The sequence below is a fragment of the Conger conger genome, chromosome 14 (assembly GCF_963514075.1).
Source record: "Conger conger chromosome 14, fConCon1.1, whole genome shotgun sequence".
NCBI lineage: Eukaryota > Metazoa > Chordata > Actinopteri > Anguilliformes > Congridae > Conger > Conger conger.
The window spans coordinates 18,298,732-18,316,187 of record NC_083773.1 but is presented as its reverse complement, the minus strand read 5'-3'; the positions used below and the strand labels follow the sequence as shown (position 1 = coordinate 18,316,187).

At 44.3% G+C, this 17,456-nt stretch overlaps 1 protein-coding gene across 1 annotated transcript; it reads left to right on the top strand.

Moving 5' to 3' along the window:
- The first annotated feature begins 7,134 nt into the window (after window positions 1-7,134).
- On the top strand, window positions 7,135-7,980 carry LOC133109390 (olfactory receptor class A-like protein 1). Its single transcript, XM_061218714.1, has one exon. It carries the CDS (start codon window positions 7,135-7,137, stop codon window positions 7,978-7,980), a length of 846 nt encoding a protein of 281 aa, XP_061074698.1.
- Window positions 7,981-17,456: the final 9,476 nt, after the last annotated feature.

Genomic DNA, 17,456 nt, shown 5'->3' with positions numbered 1-17,456 from the left:
ACTTATATTTATCATGAAATATGCAGTATTTTTTAAATATTTTTCTGCAGGAGAATTTCTGTAGAATGTTAATACTTAGGTTACTGATGATGGATGAAGATTTTATTAAAATAGTTTCCAAATTCATACTTCGCTTTATAGATACTTGAATAAAAGTAATATAAGTTAATTGAATGAATTGATGATCAGGAAAAATCTTTTGCACATCTTGTTGTTTGTATCTCTGCATGAATATTTACATTTTCTGAAGCCTTATTTAAACTCAAGAAATAATACAAGGATTTTCAGTCTGAGCTGAAGACACAGGGCTCGGCAAGGAATAATTCGACTACAAACTTAAAAAATTATTTTTTTCCTTTGACAGTAGAGTATTTATTTTGTGAATATCTGAGGCTTTGGATCTGAAGTGGGATTCCAGCCTATTTCAGTCATCATACTCAATGCAACCTTGTTCTCTCCCCACAGACGGACCTGAGGGGCAGATGGAGGTGCACCTAGCATTGAAAGCAGCCGGTTTCATTTGTCTAAGTGTGGTGGGAATCCCAGGTAATCTGGCAGCCCTCCTGCTCTTCTGTCATTTATTTCTTGCTCAGGGGCACATGCCACACAATGAGTTAATCCTCAGCCAGCTGGTCTTCGCTAACCTGATGGTGACACTGAGTCGGTGTATTCCTCAAGTTCTGACCGCACTAGGCATCGACCTGCTCTTCAATGACCATGTATGCAGAACAATGATCTTTGCCTACCGTTTTAGCCGTGGCATGTCAATCGCCCTTACCTCCCTGCTGAGCTTCTACCAATGTGTGGTTATTGCTCCACCCAAACCTGGCTGGGCCTGGCTGAAACGCTGGGTTCTTGGCCACCTTCCGCACATCATCATCTTCATCTATGGTTTCAATGTGATCACCTACTCCCCTGCCATCCTCTATGCCAAGTCCTATCCTGCCAACGGCACCCTCCCAGAGTTCACCGTTAACCTGAAGTTCTGCATTGTGGTGTTTCCAGGCCCCATGACTTACTTAATCAAAGGTATTGAAAGCATCGTACGAGACTTTGTCTTTGTTGGCCTGATGGCAGCAGCAGCAGTGTACGTGATGCTGATCCTACATCGGCACCGTCAGCAGGTTCAGGGTCTGCAGGGGGCCGGCCGGAAGACGGAGGAGGCATCACGGGCCGTTCTGCTGCTCGTGAGCACGTACGTGCTGCTGTTCAGCTTGGACAATGTACTGTGGGGCTACACGCTCTCTGTCTCCCGGGTGCACCCAACCGTCTCCGAGACACGCGTCTTCTTCGCCAACGGCTACTCAGCCATCAGTCCTGTGCTCATTATCAGCACCAACAAGAAGCTATCTGTTTACTTTCACTGTGGCATCAAACGCAAAGCAAGAGAAAACAACCCCAACAGTAAGGTGCCAAACACCTCTCTGGTGACAATAACACAATGAGGATGTTGAAGAGTGGATCTTGGGGAGGTAGAGAGGGGAATGATTGTCTTCTCTACTGGTGTCATTTATGATGTATCATTTTTGTAGCCCCAAATTTTATAAAATAGGAGAAATACTATTTTGTCACTATGAATATAATATTATATATTAATATGAATACATGTTTTAACAGAATGTGCTGGTTTTCTCATTTATTTGACCAGTTCCAGCTACAAATTAGAAGATAAGTGACTTGATTCATAACTATTGTCTGTGCTGTCCATGCTTCTACACATGTACAGATGTATGTATTATATTATATTATATTATATTATATTATATTATATTATATTATATTATATTACATTTGGCGTAAATTCAAGTTCATTGAAGTGCTTGAAATAAATTAATTATAGAAAGGAAATGCTTTATATCAAATCAAATTCCTGACCTGTTCTCGAGCCTACAGCTTGAAAAATTGTCATTATATTGTTTTTATGATGACTAAATCAGGCTGACTAAATGCCCATTTGATTTTATCCTGATTATAGTACATTGATGCAGTACATACTGATTCAGAATAGCAACTGTGAGTGAGAACTGCTCAAGAACTACTCTCGTGAACAAGCATACTGATTCACAGTAGAAGAGCCCATGCACTACGGACTCATTGATTGGTGTTACAGATGCATCCTTTCATCCTGTGTACAGTACATGTCTGTGTATCTGATCTTGTTTAAAATGATATAAAATGCAATCAATGAAAATCCTTGGGATTCATTTTAATTCTGCTGAACTATAATACTGCATATTGTAAACTAGTATCATCTCTGACAATTCCATTATTTAAAAAAAGTAATTTTGTGGCAATCTAATTTCAGAGTATACTAATACCTCAGACTCCATGAAAGTCGTGAATACTACGTGAATACCACAGTTTACCACTTCAGCCCACCATTGCTTTCACTCTGAGGCACTTGCCCTGCCCCCAGTCAGAAATGTCACATTGAACAATTCTGAATCCCTGAGTGCTGCTGGAGTGCACGTACTGTATGATACTGCACACATGCAACATGCAAACCTGCTAAATAAAAGTATATAACAGTCAAGCATTAGGGAAAATATATCTGTTCCCCCAATGCCTCCCTGCACAGCTTCAGGGAAAACAATACCATGTGATGTTCCACCGGTACCCAGCTCACCCACAAGAAAATAAATATTTTTGAGGTTTTATTGGTCTGTGCTGCATAATCATAGATTAATTCCTCTCACAAATATACTTATAACACAATGCCAAACATATTACAGTAGCTGTACTAATTAGCTTAACAACCCTAATGTTTATATGTTTTTATATTATTTACATTTTCTTTTTATTGACACTACCCAAAACATAGAATGTATTGTAAAACAAACCTGAGTTGTCACTTGATGCAATCATTTACGATATACTGTAGCATAGTATACCTGCCATCAGGTGCTTGAAATTATTCGGGGAGCTATCCATCTGTTATGATCCTGGATTCTGTTTGTTAGTTTATTCTTTGTTTTTGTAAAGGTATTATTTTTCATATTCATGTCTGGTTTTCTGTTTACATTCATTAGTCTTTGCGTTTGATCTGAGCCCGAGTCACTTCCCTGTCTGCGTGATTCACTCTTCGGGTGTTTTCCAGTTTCCCACGATTCCTTCTCAGTTTCACTTTTCTCACTTCCTGCTTTCTCTTCATTCATGTTTTGTCGATAGCACTAATATACTAATCCCAACTACATATAATTTGTACAGTACTAATTATATTAACACACTAATATGTTTGTCTAACTAACAAACTAATATTCACTAATTTTTGGTATTTAGTTTATTCACTAGCATATTAACATTCTCTATTTCTGCACTGCTCTGTCACTCCACCTCCCTGTTCTCTGATTGCCTGCCTTAATTCTGCAAAGTGTTCGTACCTAGTCTCTAACTATCACTACATTCCTTAATTCTGTGTAATTGTCTACTCCCTAATCCTACCTCTGCCCCATTTGGACTGACCCCCTGGTTTTTAAACTTTTGCCTGCCTGCTTGGATTATGTCTGCCCCTTTACCCCCTTCATTAAAACTTGCCATTTCACTGCATCTCTGAGTCTGCAATTGGTTCCTCTGTCCCCAAACCTGACACCATCTGGGCACTCTTTAAGAGCAGGTACTCAGCCTCTTGGAAGTCAGCTGTGATGGGGACATTCACCCTGTGTAGGGACTCGCAGGTATTCTCAACCAGATCTTTAAAGGTGTTGGCTCCACTGATTTGGAGAAGCCAGCTCCTGCAGGGTCTTGCCTCGGGTCAAGTCATCGGTGGGGTAGCTCCTGAAGTCCACATATAGCAGCACTCAGCTCGAGCCGGGGCATGGAATGCTGGTGTTTAGGGGTCACCCCAGACAAAGCCATCAAGAAGGACACCAGGACCTACTGCCAGGTATCTTCAGTCCAGAGACATGCCACGGAGCTATATAAACCATCATCAAACATATGAAGGTCCCTAGTTATGGAAAGCAGTTTTTTGAATAATTTCCAAGCCTGTTTGCTGCGGAGGCTCTGCAGACCATTATCAACATACAAGCAGCTCTCCATCAATATATCCACATCCTGTCCACTAATTCAGGGGCTAGCTTGAGTGCATCTGTAACACCGTCTTCAATTTCTTGATTTCTGCCCCATAGGCTGCAGCTCACCCTGATTAATTTGCCTGTCACTGCTCAATGCTTCAGAGGCCGGCTATAACTGCCTTCTTAGGGTCCTTTAGGCATGGCATGTCCTTGGCACTCAAAAGAGGTGTGGTGCAGCATTCCACTACTGCCCATATAGTCATTGCTTCTGGCTGCTGGACTGCTTCCTGGTCCTGGCATGACCAGATTTTAACTCTGATAAGGAAGGGTACCCCTTCGCCAGGGCTTCTGTTTCTGAGTAGGCCATCAGCAGGGGAACTGAAGGTCAGCAGACACTGTAGTGGCAGGAGCTGTTGCTGGACAAACTGCATCATCCATCCCAGCCTCATCGTGATGGCAGCAGGGCCCCTTGGTGGACCCAGCTGCACTGGCTCAATTGGAGTGATCAAGTGAGGGTAATCAACTCCAATGAGCAATACGGGGATTACTATGTCCATGAGAACCAGTCGCAGTCCTCAGAGATGCTGATATTTTTCTTATAGGGTTTACACTGGGTATATAGGTTTTGTCTAGTCTAGGCCTCCTACAGTGAAGGTGCCAAAGATGGTAAAGCCCTCCTTTGGCTGCCTTGCTGGGGCGATCTGGAACAAGATTGATGCACCATGCAGGAGCTTTATGTTGTATGGTCCTCATGGCAAGGCCTTCAGCAGCCTACCCTTGGAGGCTTAGCTTCTGAGCTGCAGCTGCAAGGATGATGCATTCCAAGCTAGTCTGGCAGGCTTCACCTTGCTGCTGGGTGGCCTGATGGGTATAGCCACATCTCCAGCACTATTTATGTTAGCTGCTTGATTTCACGGCACTTTGCAGTTTGTTGTTCTGTGGGAGTAACCGTTGGGGATGAATTTAGAGCAGGGGCACAAGTACTTTTATCTGAACCATGCAGGATTGTGGTAGGCAGACTAATGTACTCTGCATTATTTTTGGCTGACATTGCCTCTCCATCTGCAGCCAGTTGGAGAAGTCCATGAACTTTCATGTCACCTTCCTCTGTGAATCCTGCTCATGTGCTTCTTGAAGTTGCAAACCTGGTCCATAGGCATTCCACATGGGAGGTACAGGTCAGCTTTGTGTGCGTTTCAGTGTCTCAGCTCTCAGTGTCTACTGGCTTTCTGTGTGAGCACCAGTGATTGATTTAAGTCATTGAGAAGCTAATCCATACACCTTGTTAATTGAAAGGAAACCACAAGTGCCTGCAGACACTGCAACTCTCCATCACTGGAGTTTGACACCCCTACCATTCTGGAACTTAAACTGTGACACTGTGGGCCAGGGAATGACCAGACTTATCCTTTTCCTTACAGAATGTGCAACTGTGAAAGACCCTCAAGGCTGCTCTTCACAAAACCATGCAGCTGTTTTTCTCATTACTGTTACTGTTGTCCAGTTACCAACATGTTAACACAGCTAATGCACACAGCTACACTCAGTGAGCACTATATTAGGTATTTATTAGACTTATTACGTTTTCTGCTGCTGTAGCCTATCCACTTAGGGATTTTATGCGTTGTGCATTCAGAGATACTCTTCTGCATACCACTGTTGTAATGCATGGTTATTTGCATTAATGTTACCTTCCTGTCTGCTTCGACCAGTCTGGCCCTTCTCCTCTGACCTCTCTCATTAACAACGCATTTCTGCCTGTAGAACTGCTGCTCACTGGATGTTTTTTGTTTTGTGCACCATTCTCTGCAAACTCTAGAGATCATAGGAGATCAGCTGTTTCAGAGATACTCAAGCCACCCTGTCTGGCACCAAAAATCATCCCACAGTCAAAATCACTTAGTTCACATTTGCTTCTCATTCTGACATTTGGTCTGAAAAACAGCAGAACCTCTTGACCATGCTTGCATGCTTTTATGCATGTAGTTGCTGCCACATGAAAGGCTGATTAAATATTTGCATGAACACATTAACAACCTGGTGTACAGGTCTACCTAATAAAGTGATTACTGAGTGTATATTTAAATACTGACTATACTACTGACTGGCATTCAATATTTTTAATTTCACAAAACAGTGTACGGCAATGAATAAACAATGTCAGGGACACATCTTTAATGAGTGAGTAGAATGAGAATCAAAATTATGTTATGAGTGACACCCAGAGCTGTGTTCGCATGCTTTTAATTAGATACTGTATTCATAGTAATTAATCTGATCCCTGCGGGGTTGGAGCAAGAGGACTAAATTGATGATTTTGCAGGTCTCAGTTTCAGAGTGGAATTCATCAGCAGCATAAGGTAAGGAATTATATTCCTCTTCAGTATGACACAGTGAACAGTGTAAATTGTTTCCATTTCAATAGAATCATAACTGTGAGGATAAAGATCCCTGGAATATATTTGTATGCATCCAGACTCATATTTATCATGAAATATGCAGTATTTATTTATTTATTATCTGCAGGAGAATTTCCAATGTAAAAGCCTGATAAATGCCAAGTACTTCGGAACCAAATGTTAATACTTAGGTTACTGATGATGGATGAAGATTTTATTAAAATTGTTTCCAAATTCATACTTTGCCTGATAGATACTTGAATAAAAGTAATATAGGTTAATCGAATGAATTGATGATCAGGATAAATGTTATACACACATATTTTTGTTTGTGTCTCGGCATGAATATTTACACATTCTGAAGCCTTGTTTAAACTCTAGAAATAATACAAGGATTTTCAGTCTGAGCTGGAGACATAGGGTTCGGCAAGGAATAACAAGACTACAAACTTACAAAAAGTAATTTTTTTTTCCTTTGACAGTAGAGTATTTATTTTGTGAATATCTGAGGCTTTGGATCTGAAGTGGGATGCCAGCCTATTTCAGTCACCACACTCTGCAAAATGCACCCTTCTTCTCTCCCCACAGACGGACCTGAGGGGTAGATGGGGGTACGCCTGGCATTGAAAGCAGCAGGTTTCATTGGTCTGAGTGTGGTGGGAATCCCAGGTAATCTGGCAGCCCTCCTGCTCTTCTTTCATTTATTTCTTGCTCAGGGGCATATGCCACACAATGAGTTCATCCTCAGCCAGCTGGTCTTCGCCAACCTGATGGTGACACTGAGTCGGTGTATTCCTCAGGTTCTGACCGCATTGGGCAACGACCTGCTCTTCAATGACCATGCATGCAGAACAATGATCTTTGCCTACCGTTTTAGCCGTGGCATGTCAATCGCCCTTACCTCCCTGCTGAGCTTCTACCAATGTGTGGTTATTGCTCCACCCAAACCTGGCTGGGCCTGGCTGAAACGCTGGGTTCCTGGCCACCTACCGCACATCATCATCTTCATCTATGGGCTCAATGTGATCACCTACTCCCCTGCCATCCCCTACATCAAGTCCTTTCCTGCCAACGGCACCATCCCAGAGTTCACCCTTAACCTGAAGTTCTGCATTGTGGTGTTTCCAGGCCCCACGACTTACTTAATCAAAGGTATTGAAAACATCGTACGAGACTTTGCCTTTGTTGGCCTGATGGCAGCAGCAGCAGTGTACGTGATGCTGATCCTACATCGGCACCGTCAGCAGGTTCAGAGTCTGCAGGGGGCCGGCCGGAAGACGGAGGAGGCATCACGTGCCGTTCTGCTGCTCGTGAGCACGTACGTGCTGCTGTTCAGCTTGGACAATGTACTGTGGGGCTACACGCTCTCTGTCTCCCGGGTGCACCCAACCGTCTCCGACACACGCGTCTTCTTCGCCAACGGCTACTCAGCCATCAGTCCTGTGCTCATTATCAGCACCAACAAGAAGCTGTCTGCTTACTTTCGCTGTGGCATCAAACGCAAAGCAACAGAAAACAACCCCAACAGTAAGGTGCCAAACACCTCACTGGTGACAATAACACAATGAGGATGTTGAAGAGTAGAACTTGGGGAGGTAGAGAGGGGAATGATTATCTTCTCTACTGGTGTCATTTATGATGTATAATTTTTGTAGCCCTAAATTTGATAAAATAGGAGAAATACAATTTTGTCACTATGAATATAATATTATTCATTAATATGAATACATTTATATGTTTTAACAGAATGTGCTGGTTTTCTCATTTACTTGACCAGTTGCAGCTACAAATTAGAAGATAAGTGACTTGATTCATAACTATTGTCTGTGCTGTCCATGCTTCTACACATGTACAGATGTATGTATTATATTATATTATATCAAATTATATTATATTATATTATATTACATTTGGAGTAAATTCGAGTTCATTTAAGTGCTTGAAATAAATTAATTATAGAAAGGAAAAGCTTTATATCAAATCAAATTCCTGACCTGTTCTCGAGCCGACAGCTTGAAAAATTGTCATTATACTGTTTTTATGATGACTAAATTATGCTGACTAAATGCCCATTTGATTTTATCCTGATTATAGTACATTGATTCAGTACATACTGATTCAGAATAGCAACTGTGAGTGAGAACTGCTCAAGAACTACTCTCGTGAACAAGCATACTGATTCACCGTAGAACAGCCCATGCACTACGGACTCATTGATTGGTGTTACAGATGCATCCTTTCATCCTGTGTACAGTACATGTCTTTGTATCTCGTCTTGTTTAAAATGATATAAAATGCAATCAATGAAAATCCTTGGGATTCATTTTAATTCTGCTGAACTATAATACTGCATATTGTAAACTAGTATCTCCGACAATTCCATTATTTAATAAAAGTAATTTTGTGGCAATCTAAGTTCAGACTATAATAATACCTCCGACTCCATGGAAGTCGTGAATACCACGTGAATACCAGTTTATCACTTCAGACCACCGTTGGAGGCACTTGCCCTGCCCCCAGTCAGAAATGTCACATTGAACAATTCTGAATCCCTGAGTGCTGCTGGAGTGCTCATACTGTATGATACTGCACACATGCAACATGCAAACCTGCTAAATAAAAAAGTATATAACAGTCAAGTTTTAGGGAAAATTCATCTGTTCCCCCAATGCCTCCCTGCACACCTTCAGGGAAAACAATACCATGTGATGTTCCACCGGTACCCAGCTCACCCACAAGAAAATAAATATTTTTGAGGTTTTATTGGTCTGTGCTGCATAATCATAGATTCATTCCTCTCACAAATATACTTATAACACAATGCCAAACATATTACAGTAGCTGTACTAATTAGCTTAACAACCCTAATGTTTATATGTTTTTATATTATTTACATTTTCTTTTTATTGACACTACCAAAAACATAGAATGTATTGTAAAACAAACCTGAGTTGTCACTTCATTTACGATATACTGTAGCATAGTACACCTGCCATCAGGTGCTTATAATTATTCGGGGAGCTATCCATCTGTTATGATCCTGGATTTGTTTGTTTGTTAGTTTATTCTTTGTTTTTGTAAATGTATTATTTTTCATATTCATGTCTGGTTTTCTGTTTACATTCATTAGTCTTTGCGCTTGATCTGAGCCCGAGTCACTTCCCTGTCTGCGTGATTCACTCTTCGGGTGTTTTCCAGTTTCCCACGATTCCTTCTCAGTTTCACTTTTCTCACTTCCTGCTTTCTCTTCATTCATGTTTTGTAGATAGAACTAATATGCTAATCCCAACTACATATAATTTGTACAGTACTAATTATATTAACACACTAATATGTTTGTCTAACTAACAAACTAATGTTCACTCTTATTTGGTATTTAGTTTATTCACGTAACTAGCATATTGACATTCTCTATTATTTCACTGCTCTGTCACTCCACCTCCCTGTTCTCTGATTGCCTGCCTTAATTCTGCAAAGTGTTCGTACCTAGTCTCTAACTATCACTACATTCCTTAATTCTGTGTAATTGTCTACTCCCTAATCCGGAGCCGTTTGTCTTACATGTGTGTCTATGTGAATCCTGTCCTCCCTCGTCATTGTATTATTGCCCTTTAACATGTCTCACCTGATGTTTATTTGCTAGACCGCCCTCACTCCCAAACCCTCCCTGGAGAGGGTCCCCTCTCCTTACCATGACCTGGGCACAGTGTTCTCCAAGACACAAGCTCAGTCTTTGCCGCCTCATCGGCCCTACGACTGCGCCATCGAGCTCCTTCCCGGTTCGTCACTCCCCTCTAGTCGCCTATACAACGTCTCCAGACCAGGAGGCTATGGAGAAATACATCCGTGACTGCCTGGCTAACGGACTAATTCGCCCATCTTCCTCTCCCGTCGGTGCGGGATTCTTCTTCGTTCAGAAGAAAGATGGCTCCCTACGCCCGTGCATCGACTACAGGGAGCTGAACAACATCACGGTGAGGAACAAGTATCCTCTGCCCCTGATGGACTCCGCGTTCCACCCACTTCACTAGGCCACCATCTTCACCAAGTTGGATCTCTGCAACGCTTACCACCTGGTCCGTATCCGTGAGGGCGATGAATGGAAGACCGCCTTCAACACCTCTCTCGGACACTTTGAATACCTGGTCATGCCATTCGGCCTCACCAACGCTCCTGCTGTCTTCCAGGCCCTGGTTAATGACGTTCTTCGGGACTTGTTGGGCCGCCATGTGTTCGTCTACCTGGATGACATCTTAATTTACTCTAATAATGCCAAGGATCATGAGAACCACGTCAGGCAAGTGCTACAGAGACTTCTAGAGAACAGATTGTTCATCAAGGCGGAGAAGTGCGTCTTCCACTCTGACACAGTTGAGTTCCTTGGATTCATCCTTGAGAGGGGACGGATCAGGGCGGATCCCAAGAAGATTCTGGCGGTCACCGACTGGCCCACACCCACCTCACGTAAGCAACTCCAGCGCTTCTTGGGATTCGCCAACTTCTACCGAAGGTTCATCCGATCCTATAGCCAAGTGGTCTCCCCTCTAACCAAGCTCACGTCCCCTGCGGTGCCATTCCGGTGGAGCCCCGAAGCTGAGACGGCCTTCACCAAGGTCAAGAGACTGTTCTCTTCCGCTCCCATCCTGGTTCTCCCCGACCCCACCCGCCAGTTGGGGGTTGAGACGGATGCTTCCGACTCGGGGGTGGGAGCTGTGCTCTCTCAGGTGGCGGCCGCGGACAACCGACTACACCCCTGCGCTTTCTTCTCCAAGAAGCTGTCCCCGGCGGAGAGGAATTATGATGTCGGAAATCGCGAACTGCTGGCAGTCAAACTGGCGTTGGAGGAGTGGAGACATTGGCTGGAGGGGTCCGAGAAGCCGTTCATCGTTTGGACCGACCACAAGAACCTGGCATACCTCCAGACAGCCAAGAGGCTGAACTCCCGACAGGCCAGATGGGCACTGTTCTTCGGGAGGTTCAACTTCTCACTCACCTACCGCCCGGGTTCTAAGAACGTTAAGCCTGATGCCCTTTCTCGCCAATTTAACACCTGTCCTGAGCGTGAGGTTCCTGAGAACATCCTTCCGGCCTCCTGCACCGTGGGGTCCGTCACCTGGAAGATCGAATCGGTGATCCAGAGGGCTCTACGGGAGGAACCCGATCCTAGGCCCAACCCCGGATTACGCCTATACGTTCCCGCAGCCGCTCGGACACAGGTGCTGCAATGGGCCCATTCATCCCTCCTTTCCTGCCACCCTGGCTTTACCCGCACCTTGGCGGTGCTGAAGAGGAGATTCTGGTGGAGTTCCATGATCCCCGACACCAGACGCTTCATCAAGGCATGTACCACCTGTGCCAGAAGTAAGGCCTCCCACCAAGCCCCGGCTGGTCTACTCCAACCTCTGTCTGTGCCCAGCCGACCCTGGAGCCACATCGGCGTGGACTTTGTTACCGGACTTCCCCCTTCCGAAGGTAACACCACCATCCTCACTGTGGTGGACCGATTCAGTAAGGCGGCCCACTTCATCCCCCTGCTAGGGTTACCCACTGCCCAAGAGACTGCAGAGGTACTTATCAAGGAAGTGTTCCGCATCCATGGAATCCCCTCAGACATTGTATCCGACCGGGGCCCACAATTCATTTCTCAAGTGTGGAAAGCTTTCTGCCTGGCCCTCGGTGCCACAGCCAGCCTCTCATCCGGCTACCACCCTCAATCCAATGGGCAGACCGAGAGGGCCAACCAGGATTTGGGAGCTGCGCTACGTTGTGTCTCTGCCCAGAATCCGGCCTCATGGAGCAAGATGCTCACCTGGGTTGAGTATGCGCACAACACCCTTCCATGCGCCGCCACCCGAAAGTCTCCGTTCGAGATCTCTCTAGGCTACCAACCTCCTTTGTTTCCCGACCAAGAAGCTGAGATCGCTGTTCCCTCCCTCGCCACCCACATGAAACGATGTGCCAAGATTTGGAGGGACGCCAAGGCCGCGCTCTTACGCACGGCAGATCGTAATCGGCGTTTTGCTGATCGCCACCGCACTCCAGCTCCGGCCTACAAACCAGGTGACTCCGTCTGGCTGTCCACTAAGGACATTCCCCTCCAAGCCACTTCCCACAAATTGCAACCCCGCTTTATTGGTCCCTTTAAGATCCACAGAATCATCAACCCTTCCTCTGTTAAACTGTCAACCCTGCTTCACTTAGGATTCACCCCACTTTCCATGTTTCTTGTATTAAGCCTGTATCCTCTCACCCTATATGTCCCCCGGATCCCCCACCACCTCCCCCCCGCATTATTGACAACCACCCTGCATTCACTGTTAAGAAACTCTTGAACATTCGTAAGAGGGGCCGTGGGGTGCAATACTTGGTTGACTGGGAGGGCTATGGCCCTGAGGAGCGTTCCTGGGTCGCTCCCAGTCTCATTCTGGACAAATCGCTCATCAGAGACTTCCATCGTGACCACCCTGATAAATTCCAAGGACCGCCAGGAGTCGGTCATTAAGGGGGGGGTCCTGTCACGTTTCAGGTCTGTCTCGCCATGTTTTATGTTTATTCATGTTGTCTTAGTCACGTAGTGTCTTATCATGTATTATGTTAGTCTAGGTTCGTCATGTTGTTTAGTTTATTTCTTGTTACGATTTATTTTCTCGTCATGTCTAGTTATGTTTCGTTATGATTATATTACCTTGTTATGTTGAATGGTTATCGTCTAAGTTTCGTTTTGTATTATGTTTTGATTTATGTTTATTGTTACGTTAACTGGTCGTTGTGTATGCATACACTTTTACATGTTTTTCCGCAAACCTTGCGTTCCGCCTTTTCTCTCTCTCTCCTTCTGTCATTCACTTCCTAATTGTTTCTATTTGTCTATTTACTAAAACTACTAACGCTAGATCAGGATTGGGTAGAGACTAACAAACTAATCATGTGTTCATGTTACCTTATGTTTCTCGTGCATGTCATTTACTAATTTACTAATGCTAGGGCAGGATAGGTTTATTACTAACGATTACTAATCTCCTTGTTAAACTTGTCATCCATCGCACCTGTTTTCCATTTCCTTGCTACGCTCTAACTAATTGTCTACACCTGTCTACACCTGCATTTATAGCCCAGTCGCGCAACTGTTCACTGCGAAATTGTCTGCCTCTGTTTACCACGCAACTCATGAGCATTATTTACTGTTTGATTACACGTTACGATCCACGCCTGTTTACCGACCATTGTTTATTGATTTCTGTTTTGTGACCATCGTTTGTTTTTTGACTTCGTCCTTGCCTACCGTTTTTGTACTTTTGCTTCGCTGATTGTTTCATGGTTTCGACTCCCGCTTCGTCCACGACTACGCCTCTGCCTGCCGTCCGTCTGTTCATCTGCCCCGCTGACAGCTCTCCTGCTACCGGACCTCCCTGCACGTCTACCGACTACGAGTTTGCCTCTTCCCTCGGCACCGTGCTTTTTGTTTGTTTACTTTTTGTTTGGCTGGATCTACGTGTATGGACTTTGCTTGTGTTGACTACTCTCCTGGGATTCGTCCCGAATAAAGCCCTGAGGGGTCTTTATATTACTATTGTTTCTGAGTCGTGCATTTTGGGTCCAACCCCCACGCACCCGTCTCACACTCCCATGCCCTGCCTTGGTTGTCTCACTCCCCTGTATATTTATACCTGTCCTTTTCAGTTTCACTTTGCTAGTTTCTCTCTTCTGCTTCCGAGTCCTGCCCTTGTATCCCTTTCCCCTGGTTCTAGCCTCCTCTTCCCCATGCCTTTGCCCTTATGGTATTCTGTCTATTTTTCTGAGCTCTGTGTCTTGGATTTTCTTGTTTTTGGACTCTGGATCACATTTCTGTACCTCTGCCCCATTTGGACTGACCCCCTGGTTTTTAAACTTTTGCCTGCCTGCTTGGATTATGTCTGCCCCTTTACCCCCTTCATTAAAACTTGCCATTTCACTGCATCTCTGAGTCTGCAATTGGTTCCTCTGTCCCCAAACCTGACACCATCTGGGCACTCTTTAAGAGCAGGTACTCAGCCTCTTGGAAGTCAGCTGTGGTGGGGACATTCTGGTTACCCACCCTGTGTAGGGACTCGCAGGTATTCTCAACCAGATTTTTAAAGGTGTTGGCTCCACTGATTTGGAGAAGCCAGCTCCTGCAGGGTCTTGCCTCGGGTCAAGTCATCGGTGGGGTAGCTCCTGAAGTCCATATATAGGAGCACTCAGCCCGAGCCGGGGCATGGAATGCTGGTGTTTAGGGGTCACCCCGGACAAAGCCATCAAGAAGGACACCAGGACCTACTGCCAGGTATCTTCAATCCAGAGACATGCCACAGAGCTATATAAACCATCACCAAACATATGAAGGTCCCTAGTTATGGAAAGCAGTTTTTTGATGATTTCCAAGCCTGTTTGCTTCGGAGGCTCTGCAGACCGTTATCAACATACAAGCAGCTCTCCATCAAGATATCCCCATCCTGTCCACTAATTTAGGGGCTAGCTTGAGTGCATCTGTTCAATTTCTTAATTTCTGCCCCATAGGCTGCAGCTCACCCTGATTAATTTGCCAGTCACTGCTCAATGCTTCAGAGGCCGGCTATAACTGCCTTCTTAGGGTCCTTTAGGCCTCTGACTTCTCTTCTTAACAACACGTTCTACCCGCAGCACTGCTGCTCACTGGAAGTTTTTTGTTTTGTGCACCATTCTCTGCAAACTCTAGAGATCATAGGAGATCATGTTTCAGAGATACTCAAACCACCCTGTCTGGCACCAACAATCATTCCACGGTCAAAATCACTTAGTTCACATTTGCTTCTCATCCTGACATTTGGTCCGAAAAACAGCAGAACCTCTTGACCATGTTTGCATGCTTTTGTGCATGTAGTTGCTGCCACATGAAAGGCTGATTAAATATTTGCATGAACACATTAACAACCTAGTGTACAGGTCTACCTAATAAAGTGATCACTGAGTGTATTTAAATACTGACTTGTACTACTGACTGTATTTCAATATTTTAATTTCACAAAACAGTGTACGGCAATGAATAAACTATGTCAGGGACACATCTTTAATGAGTGAGTAGAATGAGAATCAAAATTATGTTATGAGTGACACCCAGAGCTGTGTTCGCATGCTTTTAATTAGATACTGTATTCATAGTAATTAATTTGATCCCTGCGGGGTTCAGCAAGAGGACTCTAAATTGATTCTTTTTCAGGTCTCATCAGAGTGGAATTCATCAGCAGCATAAGGTAAGGAGTTCCTCTTCAGTATGATACAGTGAACAGTGTAAATTGTTTCCATTTCAATGGAATCATAAATGTGAGGATACAGATTACTGGAATATATTTGTATGCATCCAGCAACTATTGTTCATATTCATCATAAAAGATATATTTAATATTCTGATGCAGGACTTTCCAATGTAAATGTCTGATAAATGCGAAGTACGTCTGAACTAAATGTTAATAATTAGGATGAAGATTCTATATAGTTTCCAAATTCATACTCCGCTAAATAGTTACTTGAAGAAAACATATGGAGAATTAAATTTAATTTAAAACTTAATTGAATTTATTAATGCTCAGGAATTTATTGATGCTTAAAAGTTCTCAACATATAATACTGAACATATATTAAAAGCATTTTCAATCTGAGCTAAAGACAAGGGGCTCGCAAAGAATAATTAGACTACAAACTTCCTTTAAGTTCTCTAAGTTTTGTGATTCACTTAAGTTTTTAAGTTAAGTGATGAAGCCTTAAGTGTTTAAGGCTTTGGATCTGAAGCGGAGTGTCAGCCGATCTGTCTCCACTTTTTCCTCAATGTACCTTTGTTCTTTCCCCAGATGGAGGTGCGTCTGGCATTAAAAGCAGCAGGTTTCATTGGTCTGAGTGTGGTGGGAATCCCAGGTAATCTGGCAGCCCTCCTGCTCTTCTGTCGTTTATTTCTGGCAGAGGGACACATGCCACACAACGAGTTCATCCTTATCCAGCTGGTCTTTGCCAACCTGATGGTGACACTAAGTCGGTGTATTCCTCAGGCTCTGACCGCCCTGGGCATCGACCTGCTCTTCGATGACCATGCCTGCAGAGCAATCATATTCGCCTACCGTGTTGGCCGTGGCATGTCTATCACCCTCACTTCTCTGCTGAGCTCCTACCAGTGTGTGGTTATTGCACCGCCCAAACCTGGCTGGACCTGGTTGAAACGCTGGGTTCCTGCCCACCTCCCGCATGCCACTGTGATCCTCTATGGGCTCAACATGATCATCTACACCGTAGCCATCCTCTATGCCAAGTCATTTCCAGGCAATGGCACTATCCCGGAGTTCACCCTTAACCTGAAGTTCTGCATTGTCGTATTTCCAGGTGCCACGTTTTACTTAGTCCAAGGTGTGGTAAACATCATACGAGACTTCACTTTTGTTGGTCTGATGGTGACAGCGGCAGTGTACGTGATGCTGATCCTGCATCGGCACCGTCAACAGGTTCAGGGCCTGCAGGGGGGCGGCCGGAAGACAGAGGAGGCATCACGTGCCGTTCTGCTGCTCGTGAGCACGTATGTGGTACTGTTCGGCTTGGACAATGTTCTCTGGGGCTACACGCTCTCTGTTTCCCGTGTTCACCCAGCTGTCTCTGACACACGGGTCTTCTTCGCCTCCTGCTACTCCGCCATCAGTCCTGTGCTCATCATCGTCACCAACAAGAAGCTGTCTGCTTATTTTCACTGCAGTTTCAAAGGCAAGACAGCAGAAACTGTCCCCAGCAGGACAGAGACCAACACCTCTCTGGTGACAATAACACAATGACGATGCTGAGGACTGGAACTTGGGGAGGTTGGGAGGGGGAAGCGTTGTCAATCTACTCTCAAATTTAATTCCAGTAAATATAGGAGATATAATATTTAGTTAATATGTATGTATATTATGCATTATTAGTAATACAGAGTACGTTTTAACAGTGTGCTGAATTTCTCCTTTACTTGACCAGCTGCAGCTAAACATTGGAGAATAGTCCTGATAAGTGACTTGATTCATGAATATTTTCC